The sequence below is a fragment of the Rhamphochromis longiceps genome, linkage group LG3, assembly GCF_057381845.1.
Source record: "Rhamphochromis longiceps isolate RC_006_pf linkage group LG3, R_longiceps_female_GT1.1, whole genome shotgun sequence".
In the NCBI taxonomy this organism is placed as follows: Eukaryota; Metazoa; Chordata; class Actinopteri; order Cichliformes; family Cichlidae; genus Rhamphochromis; species Rhamphochromis longiceps.
The window spans coordinates 64,433,442-64,455,748 of record NC_140559.1 but is presented as its reverse complement, the minus strand read 5'-3'; the positions used below and the strand labels follow the sequence as shown (position 1 = coordinate 64,455,748).

Here is a 22,307-nt window from a genome sequence, read left to right as displayed (position 1 = left end):
GAGACGGAGAGGGGGTGCTTGACGGATGCACCCGCCCTTCCTTTATTGTGACCGGCTGGAGAGGAGTTATCAGTTATCCATGTTGTCCGTTGTAACATGGATAAGGAGAAAAACGACAAAGGTAAGCTGCTGGATTCAAACGACCTCTGGTCGTAGACTTTATTTAACGAGTTGCTCCCAGTTCGTCTGGGTGTGTTGCTGAATTCATTCAAACAATTGATGGAAGCTGTGTGCTGGGCTTTATTTACTGCCTACATTTTTAAATAACGCTTTAATGACACTAAATTCCTATTGGTTCGTTTGTGATATTTACTGTCCCCAACTCTCTGCAGTTGTACCTTTTAGTAGTCTTTTGGTGCGTGCGTGCGTGTGTGCGTGTGTGTGTGATACTGTGTAGTGACTACGCTGTCTTCAGTTGCATCTACTCTGATATTTTCATTTCATTTTCCTATTTAGACATTTTAGTGTATTTTCTTTAAAGTATTTTTTTACGTGTTTTTTGTTATTGGTAAATATTAGAGGACATTAGAATAAAGCTACAAAGGGCCATGTGGTAACACAGACGAAGGCAGGAAAAGGAGGAGGCAGGGAGAAAGAGGTGTGATTAATTGGTAGACCTTGGGTGTGTGATGCCTGTGTTTGGATACTGCAGGCTGCTCTCAGCATCAGCAGCCCTGCAGGAGGAGGAGGAGGAGGAAGGAGGGGGTGAAGAGGGGACCAGCTGGGAGCATGGATCTCTGTCAGCTTTCCCAGCTGTGACTTCCAGACAAGTGGTCGTCATTGAAATGAAAAGAGCAAAGAGAGGCCAGTTAACAGACTGATTCATTAAATTAAGATTTCTCAACATGAAAAAAACGCTCGGGAGAAAGTCGTTTAAGGCAACGTTACTGTTTTTTAATCCACTTTTGATCGATTAGAATGATATATCCAAAGAAAAACAAGTTCATGTTTATCAATGTATTTATGGTTATATGCCATCTAGAATCCAAACATATCAGAGGTGATTTCCATATTCGTTTTAAATTTTGAACACATTTGTTTCAAGAGGGTTAAGACATTTTGCTAGTGTTGCCTCGTGTCTTAAAGAGAGGCACAGGCATCAGCTCATCTGGCAACCCCCACCCGGATGCAGTTATTCAAATACAACAGAGCAATTAGACAGACGAAACATGAGATGAAGAATAATTAGGATGGAACAATTAATAGGATTAAAAAAGTCAGCTTGCACCGGAGATGACTTCTAATAAAAATGATCCCTTTAGTCACCTTTGAAAATGTTGAAATTGTAGTGATCAGTTACTCAGCCAGTTTGAAGAAACCCCAAATCAGCTGTTTTGTATATTAATGTTCATTTAATGAAGTCCTCTAAAATTTTTACTTTTTTACAATTTTTTACTTTGTTCCTCAACAAACAAATCTTTATGATGACCGATTCAAAGATATACTTCAAATGAGAAGCACTGATTCTTTGTCTTTGTGTATGAAAAGTTGTAACCATTTTACACACGTTCATGTTCACATTACATTACATTTGAACAGTCACCACATGGTTTAAGTTTTAAGAATTTCACAATTTTTAACTTATTTCTTTACTTCTAATCTGGCGTGTCTTTATCATTCTGTGACATTAACCGAGGGAGAAAGAACGTCAGAACAAATGACAGAGAGAGGAGAATATTTCCAGATATTATTACATCCAAAGAACCATGATAGACATAAAAGGCCCCGAGTAGTTGCTGTGAACAGGGGTTGTGGCCAGTAATTCCTTGCCTATTCTGTCATTTCCATGTTAATTTCTATGTTTACCATTAAAAGCCCCCCTATTATTTATAATACTATTAATTCCACAGCTCAAAATCCTATTTAGTAGTAATTTGTTAGTAATTGAGTTATTTAGGTTTGTGAGTTATAAGTAGATCAGTGTTTACAAATAACAGAAATCATATTAAATAACAACCAGTATAAATAGCTGATGATTATATGAGCAGCACCATATACAGGATGGGGCCATTGCCATCTACAAGCTGTGTACTTTAGACTGCTTTTCCAGTCTGTGTATAACTGACAGTTTGGTACCCATTTGATATTCAAATAGACACATATGCTGTGGTACCTAAAATATCAGTAACCCAGTAACCTTTCAGATAGCAGGCATCATGCTGGCCTACACAGACATTTCTGACTTCTGTTTTGTTTGTGGGTTAATCATGTACAGTTATTCCCAGACTCCTTCTTGCTTTTTTTAAACCCCTGTTTGTATCTCTATCTGTCTGATTTTTGTTGTGTCCTGGATTAGTTCAAAGGACAGACCAGCTTCCCCACAGCCAGTTACTGTGTGACAACAGACAAAGGCAGGCAAACAATCTATAAACATCCTGTAGACTGAATGGAGCTTTGAGCCAACAATGTAACCTGCACATGCGGAGGAAAGGTGAGAGGTGAGATTTGTAGCACACACTTTGTAGTTTCACTGGAGAGTTTTAGAATTCCTACAACAAATGTTACTAATAACTGGAAAAAGCTATTGTATAATGGCAGAAAGAACCTTAGTGAACTGGTATACCAGTTCTCACCACTTGTTATGACTAAAACAAAGCAGCGTCTGAGAAACTTGTCAAAGTTTGCCTTAAGTCAGTGAGGTGTTTACAGTTAATGATTTAAATTTGTTTTGTTGCTTCAGTTGAACATGTTCTAGGGCTTAAAATATAGTCATTAAAGAATAGGAGTAAGGCTTCAGTCTTAGAAACCAGTCAGCAACTACCAGTCGCTAGGAAAAAAATGTCTTCTCTGTTGTTGGTAGTCGCTAAGTGAAACTAGTCACAACCCTTACTCACGCAAGTTGTGAGTGAGGGTTGAGGCAACTGAGAAGGAATCTGTAATTGCTCACCTTTATGTGAGCAATTTCACATTGCAACTGTCAGCAGTCACTCACCAAACAGCTGGGGGCAGCAGCTGGTCTCCAAGCCTGTGAATGAATCTTCACCCAGTTTGGTTCAGGCACAAGGTCACGATTTACTTACTGGTTGGGTTAGGCATTAAACCCTACATCGTTAGAGTTTAAAGATCAAATCATTCTTCATTTACTTACATAGTTATAAATGCAGCTGCCTGTAAGCTGCAAGGATTGATAAACATTGTTCAGCTTTCCTCTTTTGTCCATTGTCCAGACTGCTGAGGCTATAGCTTAACAGAAACCTGACTCTGGCATGAAAGGCATGACGACAACAACAGAAAACAAATGAAAGAAATAGTAGTCACCAGTATTGACGGTGTATGTGTGAACGAGTGAACAGTATTCTGCCAGACTGGTGAAAAAAAATAAGTTCCAGTGGGACAGAGGAAGAGCAAATATTGATCATTCAGAAACACAGGGCCCAGGTGTCTCCATTTACCCTGATGCTATGTTCCCCCAACTACTGGAACAGCCTGAAGAAACACACATAAACAGGACAGAGCAAGAGGGAGTAGTGTAAGGACTCTTGACTGATGACTAATTAAGTATTACCTTAATCCAACGTAGTGTTTTTGTTGGTTTTTAAAATTCCTTTACATGCAAGTTCAAAGAACCCATTAGTCCTTCGCTGGATGAGGTACAAATACTGCCACGTCTTCAACGTCCTAATGCAGATTTTGTCATTCTGCTGTTATCTCTCAGCAGCCCCTATCTGAATCATTCAGAGGCTTAATTATAGCTTGAACTATTCCTTTGCTCACTTCTAAGAATGCAAACTTAAAAAGTCGAGTATAGCAAAATTCCAACGAGGAAAAGTTCAATGTAATATACATCATCTTTGGCATATCTTTTCAAACACTGTGGTTCATATATTTATTCCTATTTACACTCACTGGTTTTGAGTCTTAATTACCTCAGCTCTGTTAATGCTGTTGGTTCTGCTAGTGACATCATCACTATTGGACATCTGGGTCTGTTTGGGTTTGTGTGTTGAGGTGTAACAATGCAAGATATAATTCAAGCATGCACGATACATATTTATCTTGTTACAGGACTCAAACCACTGCTTTATTTATTTATTTTGGGTTTCCTTGATCAGGTAAAAGTCATTTTCTAACTAATCGGTGTGCCCTCCTTGTTTAACTTTGAACAGCTGTGTTTCTTTTGACCTCTCTTCTTCTTCTTCTTCATCCTCAGCACAATTTCCTTTGTCCTCTCTTTTGTCCATTTCCTCCTTTTGTTGGTTCTCTCTCTCTTAAACCCCCCAACCCCCACCTTTGGTATGTGTACCGTACTGTGCTTAGCTTTAGGCCAACATTTCCAGTCTGCTCCCTATCCTCCAGTGTCTCTCTCAGTTTGTATAAATCTCTGTCTTCAATCCTGCCTGCAGGTGGGGACTCTACACTCATAGTTAAAAGTCAGGAGGAAAAAAAGAAAAGATGAAATATTTGCTCTGCAGTGTGTGTCTGTGTGTAGTGAATTACAACCTGCTAATGGCCTCAACAAACAAAGAGTCAATTATAGTCAATGACTGGATCTTGAATCTGAATCTGAAAAAGTTGCTAACAAGCTCTTAGAGCAGAACAATACGTCTAAATAATTGTTTCCAACACGAGGAGGCATCCACAGAGCACAGCTGCCTTCCTGCCTCACTCTCTCCTGATGTCTGCTTCTTCTGGCCTGTCAGTGCTTGTGAGAAGACTGAAAAGAAATGAAAGAAATGCATGATTGTAATGCCTGTGCTGCGCAGATAGACTGCCTAATTTCAAGTCGGGACACGGCCGGGATCTGCAGCTCACAAGTAATGTGTTTGGATAATTCAGTGTCTGTCAGTATGAGCCCAGAAAGCCATCATTCCTTTTCATTGCTTAGGTGGTGGTTGCTGGTGGAGGTTTGTAGCAAAACTGAAACATCTATTTATTTGACAACCAGATGTTTTCCAGATATTCAATTTCAATTCTATTTGTGGAGGAAGAGTGGTGTATGTTCACAGCGTTGTACAGCGCCATGAAAAAGTATTTGTTCCTTCCTGAGAGCCATAGTTGCCTATATTCTTCACCTTATCCCTGCATGAATGATTCAAGCAACCCATCTGCAATCACACTTAAACAGGCACATACACAAATGCTTACATCAACATTTGTTCCAAATGCACTCATTTACGTGACCACGCACATAAACTGAAATCCTATATTTTCCAACAACTCTTTAAGTAGCGATAAAGAAATATAGAAAATAAAAATGACATTGGTGAAATAGCAGCAAAGTGTGTGGCACCTGAGATGATCATCTTCTAGGTGAGCGATTGAAGCAACTATGAGTGAGATTGCAGATCTATGACCTGGTAGTAAATACCAGAGCCATTTACCAAGAGGCTCTGGTGAATCTGAGCCCTAGAATATCAGGTTAATTAGTGATGGGCCATGAATGTGAGGCTGATAAAGTGCTTGGAGTGTATACACTAAAGCACTATTAGGAATATAAGGTGAAGTCTGATGTATAGTGTTTTGTCAGTTCAGTTCAATTCATTTCAATTCAATTTTTATTCTTACAGCACCAAATCACAGCAACAGTCACCTCAAGGCGCTTTATATTGTAAGGTAGAAGCTACAATTATACATACAGAGAAAAACCCAACAATCATATGACCCCCTACGAGCAAGCACTTTGGCGACAGTGGGAAGGAAAAACGTCTGGCAGAACCAGGCTCAGGGAGGGGCGGGGCCATCTGCTGCGACCTGTTGGGGAGAGAGAAGGAAGACAGAATAAAAGACATGCTGTGGAAGAGAGACAGAGATTAATAACAAGTATGATTCAGTGCAGAGAGGTCTATGGACACATAGTGAGTGAAGAAGAAATACTCAATGCATCACGGGAATCCCCCAGTAGCCTGTACCTATTGCAGCATAACTAAGGGAGGATTCAGGGTCACCTGATCCAGCCCTGACTCAGTTTTAAGCCTAATCTTAAAAGTAGAGATAGTGTCTGTCTGCTGAAAACTCTGCCTCCCATCCTTCTTTTAAATACTCTAGGAACAACAAGTAGGCCTGCAGTGTGAGAGCAAAGTGCCCTAATAGGGTGATATGGTACTACAAGGTCATTAAGATAAGATGGGCCCTGATTATTTAAGACCTTGTAGGATTCTGAATTCTGGATTTAACAGGGAGTCACTGAAGGGAAGCCAATATAGGAGAAATCTGCTCTGTCAGGACTCTTGTTACAGCATTTTGGATTAACTGAAGTCTTTTAAGGGAGTTTTTAGGACATCCTGATAATAATGAATTACAGTATTCCACCCTAGCAGTAATAAACGCACAAACTAGTTTTTCAGCTTTACTCTGAGACAGGATATTTCTAATTTTAGAGATAGAAAAGTGCTATATAATGGCCAGTTCATTGCATATTTGTTTTGGTGTTATTCATATCCGTATTAAATTATAAAGTTCAGTGTGAAGTTTTCTATGTTTGGTGAATAACTCTAACAAAATGTGATGTAAGTGCAACAGCTGGTTGAACCAACATGAATAAATGCTACAATCATCATTTTTGATTTAACTTGCCGTATTTAATTTGCTAGAACAGTAAGTCCATTAATAAAGTAGCTTTTATAAATTTTATTTTAAATCGCTGAGCTCTTTTTAATCCTGTCTTTTAAAGATTTCAGTATATTAATGAATTAATTGATTATTTTAAAGATGTTGTTCCCTTTAAGGGTCACCACAGTGGATCATCTGTCACCCTGTGCTTTGCATCTTCCTTTGTAACACCAAATCTTCCTTTACTACAACCATGAATCCTCTCTGTGGTCTTCCTCTTTTCCTGCTGTCTGGGAGCTCTATATTTAGCATCCTTTGTCCTGTATTTAGGCAGTATAGCCACTATCCCTCCTCTAAATCACCCCAGTCTCGCCTTTTAACTTTGTCTGTAAACTGCTCAACCTGAGTTGTCTCTCTGATGTTGTTTCTCATGCCATGTTCATTTTGTTTACTACCAGTGGAAATTGAAGAAGTCACTTGGATAAGTGACAAAATGTTTCTACCACTGAAAACACTACGTTTGAATTTTTTTTTCTGAGTTTTCCTGATTTTCTTACCTGGATGTTTGAGAATGCAGCTTTCTTTACAAACTCAGTGATGCTGAAAAAAACTGTTCATGTATTTATTACATCTAGATTAAACTAGTGCAATTCAGTATTTGATAAAGCATATATCTAAGGTTGGATCGGGTGACTGTGAACCCTCCCTTCGTAATGCTGCAATAAGTTGAGGCTGCTTCTCATGATATACTGAGCATTTCGTCTTCACTCACATTTTTTTAACTCTATGTGTTTGTACAACACTTTGCATTTAATCATTGGATATGATTACTTTCTAGCTTCTATCATGTCCAATCAGTTGCAGCAGATGGCTGCCCTTCCCAGAGCCTGGTTCTGCCAGCAGTTTGTTCCTGTTAAAAGGGAGTTTTTCCTTCCCAGTGTCTCCAAGTGCTTGCTCATAGGTGGTTGTCTGATCGTTGGACTTCTTTCTCTATTATTGTAGGGTCTCTAGCCTACAATATAAAGAGCCTTGATGTAGCTGTCAGTGCTTTTACTACAGCTCTGCACATCACCCCTGTTCTTGTACCAGTATGCGTCTCCCTCATTTCTTAGAAATCCTCTCACTCTCCAAGTTTGTATTAAACAGTCTGAATAAGAAGTCTTCTGCACTCTCTCCAGGACAACTCCATACATCCACAGGTATCTGGTCTAACTGCTTTAACACTCTTCATCCTCTTCATAGCTGCCCTCACTTCATTCTTACTAATCCTCTGAGAAGTGAATATAGTAAAAGCATTTATATCTATACATGACCTATGTTTATGATTTATAAAAAATGTAGATGTTCTTGTGCAAGATTTTTAATCCCGAAGAATCTTTCAAATGCCGTATGAAGATAAATAGTAGCTTCAGGTGATAAAGACTGTCTAAGTCAACATTTGCTCAAGTGTAATAGAGTTGCATGTATGTGTAATAAGTCAGCATGTCAGTGAACCAGGTTAGGGGGAGTTCTTCTCCATTAATATGTCAGATGCTATCCAGATTGTGCTGCAGGGTACGTACACGAAAAGCATTAGTGAGAAATACTGGAAAGGGGAGGGTTTCATCCTATGTGTTTGTGTAAAAGCAGAATGTGTGAAGAGTTTTAACAGATGAAAAACTGCTGGTGTGAGTCACAGTCTTAGGGGGTATGAGCTGAGTGTTGAGGTGTCTATGACTGTGTAGTCTTCCCACAGTTCAGCAAGGTTGGCACACAGGAGTGCCTTTGTCTTAATCTTCCTCTGTCTTTCTCATCCACTCTATAAAATCTGCCCATCAGAAGTCCTCACAGACTACCAAGATTTCCATTCAGTCTCTTTGCCTGTGACCTCTTTTCACGTTTACTTCTACTCCACTTAAGTCTTATGTTGTGAATTTTTTTAGGTGCTGTGTATAGTATTTTAGAGATAATGCATATGAATAGGGTATAAAAAAAGAAGAGTCCATCCAAAACAGACTAATATTTAGACAAGCTTGATAAATCTCTACAGTATTATGGTAATTTTGGGCTCTTGATGATTTCTTTGAGCTTTGAACCATTGTGGAATAGTTGTGCAGCATATACTAATGACTTTAATGCATGCATAAATGTAAAGACTTTTAAAAACAAGAATTAGGCAAACAAGTTAAAATAAATTTTATGAAATAGAAATAGACATAAATCCCAACTAATATTTGGTAAAATGTCCTTGTACTCTACAGTTCCAATTATGAGAAACCGTTGCCGTTGGCAACCATCACTTGCTAGTCAGGAAAGGTTTCTTAATCAAGTACTAGATCACGCTTTCCTTTGGGATCAAATACTTAATTCACTCTATGGCAGGCAAATCAGTTTATAACTTTTATTTAATGTGTGTGTTATTTTTTAAATTGGTTGATATTCTATTTCCATTTGATATTCAATTTCTCTACATTATATGATAGAGGGCCACCAGAAAAAAAGTTTTTTCTTCTCTTCCAGAATTCTAAAAAAACTCAGAGTTCTGAGATTAAACTCAGAGTTCTGAGATTAAACTCAGAGTTCTGAGATTAAAGTCAGAATTCTGAGATTAAAGTCAGAATTCTGAGATTAAAGTCAGAGTTCTGACTGTTTCTTCAGAATTCTGAGTTTTTTCTCAGAATTCTGACTTTTGCATTGCACTTCTCACAAGAGGAAGTCTGCGGCTAATAATGCTGGCAAATGTGAGGCAGAGAGAAAAGCAAAGTTAGCACAAGGAATACATGTTGCAAAAGGAACACAAAACCGGGACCATGACATGCTGAGGTGTCATCGTTACTGGTGATGACCATACCCGTAATCTTAACCATATGCTATTAGAATATTCTTGTTTTACATTGTTCTCCCAAGTCTTTTTAGTGAAGGGACAAGGCCTAGATTTGTGGCTAATACTGATAATGGCTTTAGACCTCAGAGGGTTAATGAATCTTCTTGTACACAAACCTTCCCTTACTAGAAAATCCAGGAAGGACATGTAAAGGGCATCTAGCACATGACTAAAACTTTCTGTTTTGAACTGTTTTTCAACCAAAATGAGATCTTTTAAAAATGCAGTTCCAATTGCTGTACAAAGAATAAATGGGTAGGATCAGCTTTGTTATTAGAGTCTGATCACAGATAAAGGCTGTTTATTAAAAGCCTGCAGGGGGAAGACTATGGAAAAAAGTAACTCTAGTCCCCCACAGAGAATGTAGACTAAGCCTCAACTCAGACTGAGAGTCAAAGAGACAGAGAGTATGGATGCACACACAAATCTTAGCTCATACCTATCTCCTTTGCATTCCTTTAGACCACATGCAGATGGAACAAGACATGTCTTTCCTGAGGCTGGAGTGTACTGACTGGATGGAATGTGATCCAGCAGATTCATGTCATCCAGTTCACTTCTACATGGGGATGAAATGCAGGAGATTCTCATGAGAACACAGACTATATTTAAAAAGAATGCACATAGAGCGTGCCTTGATTTTGGTGTGGGGACGTGTGTGTGTGTGTGTTACGCCCCCCTGCAGCCCCTAATCTCATTGCAGTGCCATTTTTTTTACTGTTATTATTATTTTTTTAAATATAAGTGACCCTGGGGCTAGAGAAGAAGGCCACAGATTGCGCCTCGTCTAGCTCCTCAGTCTGACACACAAAGTTTCAGGATGTATAAAACTGAAATCAGTTAGATAATTTAAACAGAAGCTCTTTATTTACTCACGATCGCCCTTTCAGGATTCTTCCGCTATTTTAATTAACCCGAGAAAGGCAGCAATCAGTTTGCTAAATGTTTCTGGACAAAAAAAGATACCAGCATGTGGTTAACTTAGTTTAACATGAGCCTCACCAGGAATCTTGATTTTTCTTGGGCCCTGTCATGCCCTATAAAGCAGAGGTCCTTATGCTTTTTCAGCTCAGGACCAAACAGGTTTTTCATTTATCTTCCAAAATATGAGACTCAAATGCAAAGAGCCTCCAAGATATCTTTAAAAAAACAAACAGTGGGGAGCTTTTTTTGTCCAGGTCTGGGACACACTGAGGTTACAGACAGTAATGAATTACTTAATTCCTTATAAAACACACAAGATTCATTTCAGTTCATATCAATAATATAAAATGGTATCAAACACACACATAATGCAACATTTTCAAAGACATTCGGTTATTTCTTCTTCTTTTTTCCTGGAGTCTGTTGCTTCCGTAGCTTCTCTGGAAACTGATGCGTTCCTTGAACAGTAGATGCTGATCAGTACTGTTAGTGTTGTATTCCTCCTTTTGCAGAGGTCGATTCCCACTTCAAAATCAGGTGAATTTGTCATTTAATAAATGATTTTTCACAGACAGCCTTCTTAAATTCGAAACTGAATACTGCAGAACTAAATACCTTTTGAATGACTTAAGTCCCAACCCAGTTTTACTCTGTTGCAATCACCACAAGGTCGACAGGAATACACAGACACACAGGGTTATCATTTTTACATTCAGACGTTGTTACTGTGCTCCTCATTTCGATTACTGATTCAGAAAGAAAACAACATGCTAATAAGAAAGTGAGAAATCGTATTAAAAGTGCAAGAAACAAAACAAAACCAATAAAACACTGCCACTGCAAAGTGATTAGGGGCTGCAGAAGGGCCTAACAGTGTGTGTGTGTGTGTGTGTGTGTGTGTGTGTAGTGGGACTAACAGTAGGTAGGGAGATGACGTAGGAAAAGGGAAAATTTCAGTCAAAGAAGTGTTACAATTGCTGTAGGTCGAAATATCACTTCCTACTGTGATGACTCACTAATTACATTTCACCAGTTGTTTAAATAAATGAGTCAGCCCTCTCTCTATCAGTGGTTTCACTGTTTTTGTTTGATGTAGTAAGCATCACTAAAAACACTAAATAGTAGTGCAGTGCTTTTATTGGCAAATAAGGTATGAATTTGAAACAGATGTAGAGTAAAGCGTATAATTGCTGTAGTAGGTATTTCATTTGATAAATATTCAATAAAATTAGAAATAGAATTTATGCGAAAAATTATTTTTAATTGCAACATTAGTGTGATCTGCCGTTGGTGTGGTCTGCTCTGCCTCCTGAAAGATATCTTTTTGTTCATGCCACTGCCTCCAAACCATACATCATTGCAGCAGATCTCACTACCATCTTGTAAACCTTCCCTTTCATTCTTCTGCTGTCCTTCTGTCTTAAATCACCTCCAACAACGATCTCTACCTACTCCACCCTGCATGTTTAGTCTTCTTTGCTTCTTTTATACACCATCCAATATGGATGGCTACGCACAGGTATTTGAAACTCACCTATCTGCTTATTTCCACTGCTCTTTAGATTGCATTAGTTATTGTTAAAATACGCTGATTGTGACTTTGTTTATGACTTAGTGCATTGTTAGGATTTTCCCTTCCCACTGACGCATTATTGCAATTGTGCTGTCACTTGGGCTTTGTTTTTTGATCTTACTAACATTTTGCACATATAAAACGTATCTGCCCAGCCGATAATCTATATTGCACATAAAACATGTAAATGCTGTAGAGTTAAGGTCATCCTGCATCTAACAGTAAGATGCAATTAACGTGATAAAACAGTATTAAACATGTAGTCGGTTTTTTATTTTTTTTTTAAAGAAGGATCATGGTTTGTATTTTTGTTGACACCAATTTCTCTTTTTAAACTTGCTGAATTGTTTCATTTTTTAAGGATTTACGAATACATTGTGGTTTGGGCTAAATGGTACTTGTTTAAACAATAACTTTGCACACTGAAAATTGACAAGCTGAAAGTGGCAGACACCTCTCACTAATGTCCTAGCAAGCATTCACCAGGCTGTATCAGCTTCTTTTTGTGTAAATGCACAATTGCAATGGCATGCCTACTACTAACTGTAACACTACTGAGTCTGTTAACTTTAGTGGCAAAGTAAACTGGTTACTAGACTGCTGTAGAGAAGTGCACTGCAAGGTCAGAATACATATTTGCAGTGGGAGAGGAAGTCCTGAAATAACAAAAATTACCAAGAAATGATGATGATCATCTTGAACAAATAATGACGTATATCATTAAATACACCATTAAATACACATCCTTTCCAATTATTTGTTCATTTAATTCAATTCAGTTTTATTTTTGTAGCACCAAATTGCAACAACACTCATCTCAAAGTATGCATTGTAAAGATCTATGTATGTAACATGAACAGCGGTGAACCATGTAGTTTTCACTGCATATAGAGTGTCTGAAAAAGTAGCAGGTTCAGATGAAAGAGCAGTCCATCGCAGTGGGCCATACGTGTAAATGAGAAAAGTGTGTGTGATTGTCCAAGGTCTGATCCTGACCTGGTCTCTCTACCATCTCAGAGAGAGACCCCCAGATGTGTTGGGTGCCCATTAGAAACAGATGTGACGAGGGAATGAAGCACACACAATCAAACAAGTGTTTCTACTGTATCATTCAATACTCCCTCAAAAAAGATTTTTTAGAGCTTATCAATTCTCAAGGCCATTATTTGTAAGTACATAGTTCTTTTTTTTCTCCCTCTTTCTTTCAACACTTTGTATTGGCCATGTGTGTCTTTTTGGCAAATTTAGTAGATGTTAATTGGCAGGACCTGGCATTTCTTTCCATTGTGTGTGTGTGTGTGTGTGTGTGTGTGTGTGTGTGTGTGTGTGTGTGTATGCATATGTTTCTGTCTTTCGACTACTATTGGTATATGTGTGTCTTTAGCTGGCAGGCCTGTTGAAGTCATTACTTATACGAGGCCCGCGTGCTAACTGCGAGGCTGAAAGTCAATTTCACGCAAAGTTTCCATTCTGTTATTATTGTAACCCACTGCATTCCTCCTCTCTCTTCATGCAAATGTCAGCTATTTTGGGGCTCCCTTCACCATATTTACCCTGAAAATCAGTGTATCACCCCCTAACAAAATAAATAAAAAAATAAGAGGTAGAAGAAAGAGAAAGCAGGAAAAAAATCATTGGATACACCTGGGAAGGGCAGCTGTGGTATTCCCATCTTGTTTTTTGTAGTGTGTGCTTAGTATTTCTGAAAATACACTGCTCAAAAGAATGCATCCGATCTCAAATCAAGATATAGATAGAAAAACAGCTAATGTACCACCGAAAACGTGATCACCAGCGTCTACTCCCCGGACTTTCAATTTGTGACTGTTGCAGGCTCATATTTCTGCTGTGGGAGTTTAGTGTCATACTGCTAACTGCTGTTTACATACTACCTGATGCTAGCATAGTGCAGATATTGGGCACATGTATGAGACAGCACATAACTGGAGGCTGCTTACATTATAGCTGTGGACTTACTCATTCAAGGACAGGGCTCTCTAAATTTCACCAGTGTTCAACCAGGGGAGCAATACAGGGTTAGGGTTAGAGCACAAAAGCACTAACTCTCCTTGGTCAGTCTGACCATATGTCCCTGCTTCTAGCATACACCCCAGTCAGGAAAAGGGCTCCCACTAATTAAGATTACAAAAACATGGCCTGAAGCTAACTCTCACCAGCTGCAGGAATGTTTCCAAAAAACAAATTGTATAGTTTTTAACCACTAGAGGACTACACAGCTGCAGATTTGGGCTACACCAAATTCTCCGTGGAGTCAATGTAAAGAGAGGCATATTTGAGGATAAGCCAGCTTACAGCCTGAGGACAGAGGACCACCTAAACAGCAAAAACAACACACAGGTATGGTGAAGGATCCACCACATCACTGGCTACAAGTCTGGCAACCTTTCAGCTACTGAGGGCAACGCCTTGCTGGCAAAAGAGTTAAAGCTGTTCTTTGCCCACTTTGAGGCTGTCTCAGCACCACTCCATCACCCACACCAGTCTGAAGCTCCAACACATTTATGATGAAGGAGTGTGCAGTAAGCCGAATACTGAGCACAGAGAACACTAGGAAAGCTCCTGGACCTGATAGTGAGGCTGGATGGGTGCTGAAAGACTGTGCAGACCATCTGGCTAGGGAATTGACCATGGTTGTCAACCATTCGCTCACTCTTGTCACAGTCCACCATTCCACTCTTCTTAAAGTCCTCTGTCATTATCTCCCTGCCACAAAAGTCCACTGTAAACAGATTAAATGATGACCATCCAAGTGGCACTCACATCCTTTGTCATGAAGTGCTTTGAGTAAAGTCACATCATTGCCAGCAAGTTCTTGAGCGATCCTTGGACAAACATCAGTTTGTCTGTAGCACCAGCAAATCTAAAGAGGATGCTGTTGCCTCTCTCCATTCTGCTCTGGTCCACCTGGAGCACCAAGAGGTGTATACAAGGCTGCTCTTTGTGGATTGTAGCTCAGTCTTTAACACGACCCTTCCACCATAGACTGGTGTCCATGATCAGAGCCTCTATGCTGTCCTTTGAGCCCGCCATTCCTAGCCACTGGCTGGATTTCTTCATCCACTTCCTCTAAATGTTGGTAGTACATCCCATATTGTCCATAATAGTAATAGCATGTGTTTTTTTTTTGGAGCAGTTCATTTTAGGGGGGGTATCTTCCTTATGCATTCGCAGATGCTCAGTGCTTCATCTTGAATTGTGGTATGGACACTCACTAATCCTTAAGTAGGCTCTCTTTGCTTTGTTTATAGTGCCTCAGGGTAGGGCTGTTCGATATAACGATATATATTGGATGACGATATAAAAACGTCTATCGTTTCATTTTACGCTATCGTTTGTTTCGTGGTGTCGCAAAATAAACTGTTTACGGCAATATTTTTTTCACCGTTTTGATGGTCACTGTAGTGGCTATGTTCATTTGTTAAAGTTCTCTCTTTCTCTTATATTTAATATAACCAAACTCTGGACGGACAAGAGCCTGTGTTTATGCGTTGTCGTTAGCAACAACGACAGTAATACGGAGCCCCGCAAGTGACATGGGAGGAAAAAAAATTAAGACAAACTTTTGCGTGTCCGCTTGTTTATTTTCCACATAAACCTTTCAAAATAAAGCTCAAGATCCTGTTGAGACTTTTCAAAATAAAATGAATCACGTGAAAGAGTATGCAGAGTGTTTACGGATGAAAACCAAAAAAGAGCCATCAGGTGCTAAGAAATAAAGCTTGGACTCAAACGTTAGAACAGGCTTTTCCCCGCAGCACACCGTGTAATAAATACTCACAAAGAAAACGACGGCCGTTACAACTTATGTCTAAAAATGTATAGTTTCATGCATCGGTTAAAACATTCGACTCCAGGTACACGACGCCCAGCTGGAAACACTTCACGCAAGTCGAGCTGCCCAAGATTCACAGAATTTACAGAAAATGTTAATTTTTGTGATTTATATTGTTATCGGGACGATAGATGTCTTATATCGGGATATGAGATTTTGGTCATATCGCACAGCCCTACCTCAGGGTGCTTTAGGTGGCGACCTCCATGCATTATGAGGAGTTTTCGCATGTCAACATCACTATCTCCCTCTGTGGCTACCTTAATATTCCAGCTAGGTATCCGGTGAATTGTAGGGTATATGTATTGATGACTTCTTATTTCTACCATTCAGCTGGCCTCTCAGTACCTGTCTTACCTTTTGGAGGTATTTGGCGGTGGCAGTGGTCTTTGTGCATCTTTATGACCGCTCCCATTGGCCTATGACAGTCCTATAGATCTCCTTTTCTGCCTTCTGCCAACTCCATCCCTTCAGTCTGGATCACCCTCTCTTTGCACCTATTAGGTCACACTTATCCAGTCCTGATGTCCTCGCTGTAGATCCAGGTGAGTTGGATAAATGAGTTAATGTGTCAAGCTGTTCTCTTGACGTAAGAGGACCTTCTGTAAGAGGGCTACAGATGCAGTGGAGGAAGCACACTTGGAGGCAGGAATTTTAATCACCTGATATGTAATTTATTTACAAATGCTGACAACAAGGCTGCTCAGGTTGGTGGTATGGACAACAACAGACTAAAAGTATACAAAAAAAACTTAAAACAGCTGAGAAGAAACTCAGAAATTAATTGAAACAAAAAACAAAGCTATGCCCATGGCAACTGGGCTATTAGCCAGCACTTGAGTGTTACAGTGCCACCTTAAACTCTCCCTCGGGACTTCAGCTAAGGCTTATAAAGCTTAAACCGCTCCCCAGATTAAAGAATGCAAGGATTTATCAATGAACTCACTTAATAGATATTTTTACACAAAGCATGACAATATTTTATTTACCACATCTGAGGCTTTTACAAATAACCACAAGTACACAAGATTGTTTACAATGTTTAAAAGAGTGATCATGACCATCATTAGATAACTGTCATAGCTGTGTTATGTTAAAGTGGTTATTGAGCCATTAAATTCATAAACAATGGTTTTAAAGCCTGTATTTGCAATGCAACAGTTTTCATTAGCAACTGAGTGAAACCAGAGTACCACTAAGCCGAGGGCAGTTAGAAATGTCATAATGCCAGTGTCTGTGAAGGTTCTCAGTCATCCAGGTCATCACAGTCTAAGGCAGTGGTTCCCAAACTTTTTTTGCTGAGCCCCCCCGTTTTACACGATAAATGTTTGCGCCCCCCGCGTGCACACGCACGCACGCACACATCCTCCAACCACACACCCATATTTTGCTCCATTGCGTTTTATTTCACACCTCAAACATTTAGTAAACAATTAAGCAAATACAAGTAATCTGCAATAAATTACAGGTAGTAATAAAATAAACTACTAACTCTTTTATGTTACGTCCACACCTACACGGGTATTTCTGAAAACGCAGCTGTTTTGTCCACACGTAAACGGCATTTCGAATCACCGAAAACAGATTTTTTTAAAACTCCTTTTTTGCATTTACGTGTGGACGAGGAATACAGAGTTCGTCACGCAACGTCAAAGGTATGTGCCTTTTTCACGTCATGCTGTACATCAGGTTATTGTTTACATGAGATGAATTGCAGAATGGCAGATAGAGACAAAATACTGTTAATCTGACTATCTGCAGGTTTTACACGCTTACATACACACGCAGTTACTGTCCCTCCATTTACAAAGGCAGAGGCGTCATGGTGTAATTATTTTACGTGTAGTTTTTTTCCTGTGTAATAATATTCAACATTGCTATCTAGAGCTGGGCGATATAAGATTTTTTCATATCACGATATGTTTTTTTCATTTCAGGCGATAACGATATCTATCACGATATAAGCCAAATAACTATATTTGTAAGATTTAAATGTGCCGTTGCTCACAAGTAAAATGTGAAATAATCAGCAGCTTGTTTTTATTTAAATATTTATTTCCCATAATAAGTTCAACAGGGTAGATGTACTTAAGGAACATGAGACTTTTTCAGATAAATAAAGGCAAATATTGCAAACTACACAAAAGGCAGCCGCTAAAGCGTTTAAGTTTCAAAATAGAACAAACGAAACAGACTAAATTGTCAATTCCACTTAGAAACAAAATATTAATTCTAAAAATAAATCTTAGTTTGTTTTACAGAAGAACAGACAAAACTGACTAACTTTTGTCAATATCAAATAAACTGAGAACTAAAAGGAAATTCTCAATCTCTCCTTGTTGTATAGCTTAGCTTTTCAAACAGTTTTAACAGTTACTTTAATCTGACAAAAGCCGAATGACGAATTAGCGCTTCCAGTCAGAGACTGAGGCTACGTCCACACGTACATGGGTATTTTTGAAAACGGAGATTTTCCGTTTTCGGTTTAAAAAATAATCCCGTCCACACATAAAGGGAGAAATGAAGGAAAACGCTGCTATGAACATGCCAAAGGAGCAGGTGGAGCTAGATTCCTAACTGTGCAGAAATGTTGGCCAATCAGAAGTCTAGAAGCCTCAGTGGGAAAAAGTAAACAAAGCTGGGGCATAGAAGCAGAACCGAGTCGTATGTGTGGAGGGACAGTAACTGTGTGTAAGCATTTAAACACTGCAGAGAGTAGAATTAACAGTAACAGTATTGTAGAAATTCATTTCACCGAAACAATAATGTGGCGCACAGTGTGACGTCAAAAAATGCGCACACCTTTGACGCTGCGTTTTCTCCGTTTTTCTAGTCCACACGTAAATGCAAAAACGGAGTTTTCAAAAATATCCACCCTGGCTGGAGTTTTTGAAAATCTTCATTTTCAGTGACCAAAAACGCCGTTTACGTGTGGACGAAAGGTGCAAACGCATAGAAAAATCTGCGTTTTCAAAAATACCCAGGTACGTGTGAAGTATTTCCAGACTTGCTTTCGGCACAATTTACAGTTTACGCTACTCTGTTTTTGTCAGACTTGAAATAGCCGAAATACCTTCACACTACGGAACTTCTCTGGCTCTTCCGTTCGACAATCTCTCCGGCATTGGAACCATCATCTGTTTTCTCTTCGGTAACCTTTGGTCACGCTCGTTTGATTTTTCTAGTCGGCACACTCATTTCCTCCATTACCCGGGCGGTACGGTGGCTGGCTGCTTCCCAAACAAATACACATGTGCGGCTTGGCACTTGTGCTGTACGTAACAAGTCACGTGATGTGACACTGCGGCTGTGATTGGTTCGGCTCTGCGCTACTTAGTTTGGATTGGCTGTTCTTTTTTTTCTTTTTTTCTTTTTTTTTAAGAGGACAAGAGCGGCGAGGTCTATCGCGATAGTTTAATTTTTCTATCGAGAAAAAGTTATATCGCGATACATATCGTTATCGTTCTATCGCCCAGCTCTAGCGCTATCAATACATTTTTCAAAAAATGCCTCTCTGTGCAAAATAGGTTTAAAAAAATAAACAGCTGTGGGATACTGTTTGTCTGAGATTTAGACAGGGGGAACAAATCGTGGCAGGCTTAGCCTGATATTATTTGTATCCCACTGTAACTTTACTGTATAAAGTATAGTATAGTATGTATATCTCCAAAATGTCAGGAGTAGTTAGTCATTACAAGAAGTGTTTGTGAACTAAAAATCACGAATGTGGGATACTGTTTACCGGAACCAAATTCCTTGTATGTGTCTGCACATATACTTGGCCAATAAACACGATTCTGATTCTGATACTGTTTGTCCGTTATTTAAACAGCCCAGCGCTGCTCCCTACAAAGGTAAAACCAATTCTGCAGGGGAGACCTACCTTGGCACTTGTGCAGGTGAAACCAAAGGGAAGATATGCTTCACCATATTTTCTAGTCTTTGGCTTAGAATGAAGTTGGTTTGGAAACATATTCGGCGATGCTTCATCTCCTGCTTTGCGTTTCTGTAGGCGCCCGTGCTAGCAGTGTCCAAGCGTTTTGTCCCCCCCCCCTTTTCATCCCGCGCCCCCCCTGCCATGGCTCTGCGCCCCCGCTAGCATTTGGACTTGTTAAAGTTTCTTCTTTAAGGCCATTTGACCTTAGTAAATCACATGATAGGTTGGGGTTAGGTTTCACAATGGGTTCACCCAAAACCTTGGTTGATTGTGACCCACACCCATTTTCACACCTTGACTCTGTGATTAGGTAGAGGAATTAATAGGGGGTCTACGACCTCCTTGGGGACACTCCCATAGGGCTTAAATCTAGGACTCTCCACCAATGACTCTTAAAACTGAAGAGGTTTCTTGGATGAGAGGTGAAAAGTCCCAACACTTTTCTTTCCTATTCATAATGTCAGTGTTTGCAAAGTGATGATCTTGTAATGGTGCCCATTTAAACTGAGATGCAGCCACTTACTTAGGAACATATGATAAAACAGTATACATAATCAAGACCAAGAATCTCTAAATTTAAGTAAATGAAATGATTTGGGGCAATCAGCTAAATTCCATTAAATGGTAATGAGATGGCAAGAATTTGCAGCAGATATAATGTGAAATGATCTCATCTCCTTTCACGTACCCATGTTCTTTCACCCTTAGCTGGAGAAACGGTCTTGGGTTGTTTAGACTACCATTCTGCATCCTTGTGATTATGTGGTTTTTAAAAGCTGCAGTGCGGTCTTTGTCATGCACTCTGTCCTTCTGTCTATGGCAAGACATATGAAAGTCATCACCATTTTCATTACCTCATCATCTTCTCTCTAATACTCCTTTTGCCTCTCATTAGGTTGTAAATCTGAGGCTGAGCTCTCAGGATTTACTGCATAATTTGCGTCTTCAAAAATATGTGTTTCCTTTGGCGGTGTGTCTTCACCTCAAATTCTTGCCAAGGAGGAAAATAACAAAATCTTTTCAATGTTTGGACTTGTTTTCTCAGTGTTGGCTTTTCAAATGGAGTTACCATGGTGTTAAAATCACCTACTGAAAGTAACCTGCCAGGCTGTCTCATAGTGAACCTTGCGTGTCACGTCATTATCTTAAACCCTTCCTATCCTTTGAACCTACAAGACATCTAGCTATGTTAGTTCGTAAATATGTACTCTGTGAAATGTTATATCCTCCATGGTAATTATCTATTGCACTGGATTTATTGCAAGCATTGGCGGAGCAGCAATGGAATCAATTTTCAAAATAAAAACTGTTTTTCCAACATATTCAACTCGTATTGAAAGAGGTTCTGTCAGAAAGACATATTTTGTTTGTGCCAATGCAATATGCCATCCACCAGTTCTCCACCATTCATAAGGGTTGGGTAGTGGATCTGTGAGTTAAACAAGTTGGCTTGGACAGCTTGACACCCCTGTCCATAGAGCATAACAGGGCATATCCACAGGAAGGCATACTGATCAGATGCCTAAACTACTGTTTGTGTCTGTGTCACAAAGAAGATGGTGATTTATAATTGATTACTTTGCTACTTTATTGTTAATACAGATAACTGAAATATTTTACTATGAGAATGTATGTTTTTTCACTACAGTTCACCCAAGCATGGTGCATTTGGTTAAACTCTTGAATCAGCTATTTATGAAACTTGTTTTTGTTTTGTACTTTAGAACTAAAGGAGACTACAGCGAGGCCTCTAATAGCAAGAATATAGGCATTTAAGCTTTTAATCAGATAGAGTTGTCCTTACATGGTTTCGGCTCCTTTGTGGGGTTTTTAAGCTACTTTCTTTGATACTTCTAGAACATGTGGTTCCTGCGCAGTTATGTACGTGTTTTATATTACACTGGTTTCCAGTTTATGCCATGTTTGAGATTAGATCTAAACTTCAAACTAATGTTTGTTTTCTTACTATTTCTTGGAAGAGACCAACAGGAGAGTGTGTACAGAAAGAAAAAAAGGCTAAATGTCTGTGAGAGGTTTGTGTGCTCCCACCATATCTGTCGACTGCCTAAAAACGTGATTTCTAAAGGGTTTTTTTTGTTTTGTTTTTGTTTTGTTTTAAGTTTTTTTTCAGTTGCACATTAACTGACTTAATGGTGCAGTGTGCACAAAAACAAAGCTCATGGAAAATGCATTTTGAAACCAGTTTCTACAGTGCTGAAAATTCACTCTTTTGGCATTTGTATAAACATGGGGAAAAAACATCTTGAAGCTGCTGGTCAAAGACAGAATTGGGGTTCATCTTCTTTGGAAAATAAATGTGTTATAATCTCTATGAGAATCAGAAAAAAAGTCAGTTTGCTGATCTGGAGCATGCAGCTTTGTGTTAATACAATGCCAAAATCTTTGGTACATGCCAACAAATTCAGCCCAAAGGTCAAACCATGGAATGCTAAGAGAAATTACAAAAAACCCAAGAGCTGCATTTCAGACTCTACAGGCCTCGCTTGACATGTTAAAAGTACAATTAGAAAAAGTTGCATCTGAACAAACGCACAGATGAGGCCAATGTTAAGTTGTTTGCCCATACATATTTGTAAAAACCAAAAAAGTCAAATGTGAGGACATCCGTCCCATATCTAAAGGTTTGAATTAAATTAGGTCATGCATC

At 39.2% G+C, this 22,307-nt stretch overlaps 1 protein-coding gene across 1 annotated transcript in view; it reads left to right on the top strand.

Moving 5' to 3' along the window:
- afap1 (actin filament associated protein 1) overlaps positions 1 to 22,307 on the top strand; it is a 96,927-nt gene continuing 74,620 nt past the window's right edge. Inside the window, exon 1 of the mRNA XM_085400701.1 lies at positions 1 to 121. Within this exon, the coding sequence (XP_085256827.1) occupies positions 97 to 121 (25 nt within the window). The 5' untranslated portion in view covers positions 1 to 96. The remainder of the gene's footprint in view (positions 122 to 22,307) is intronic.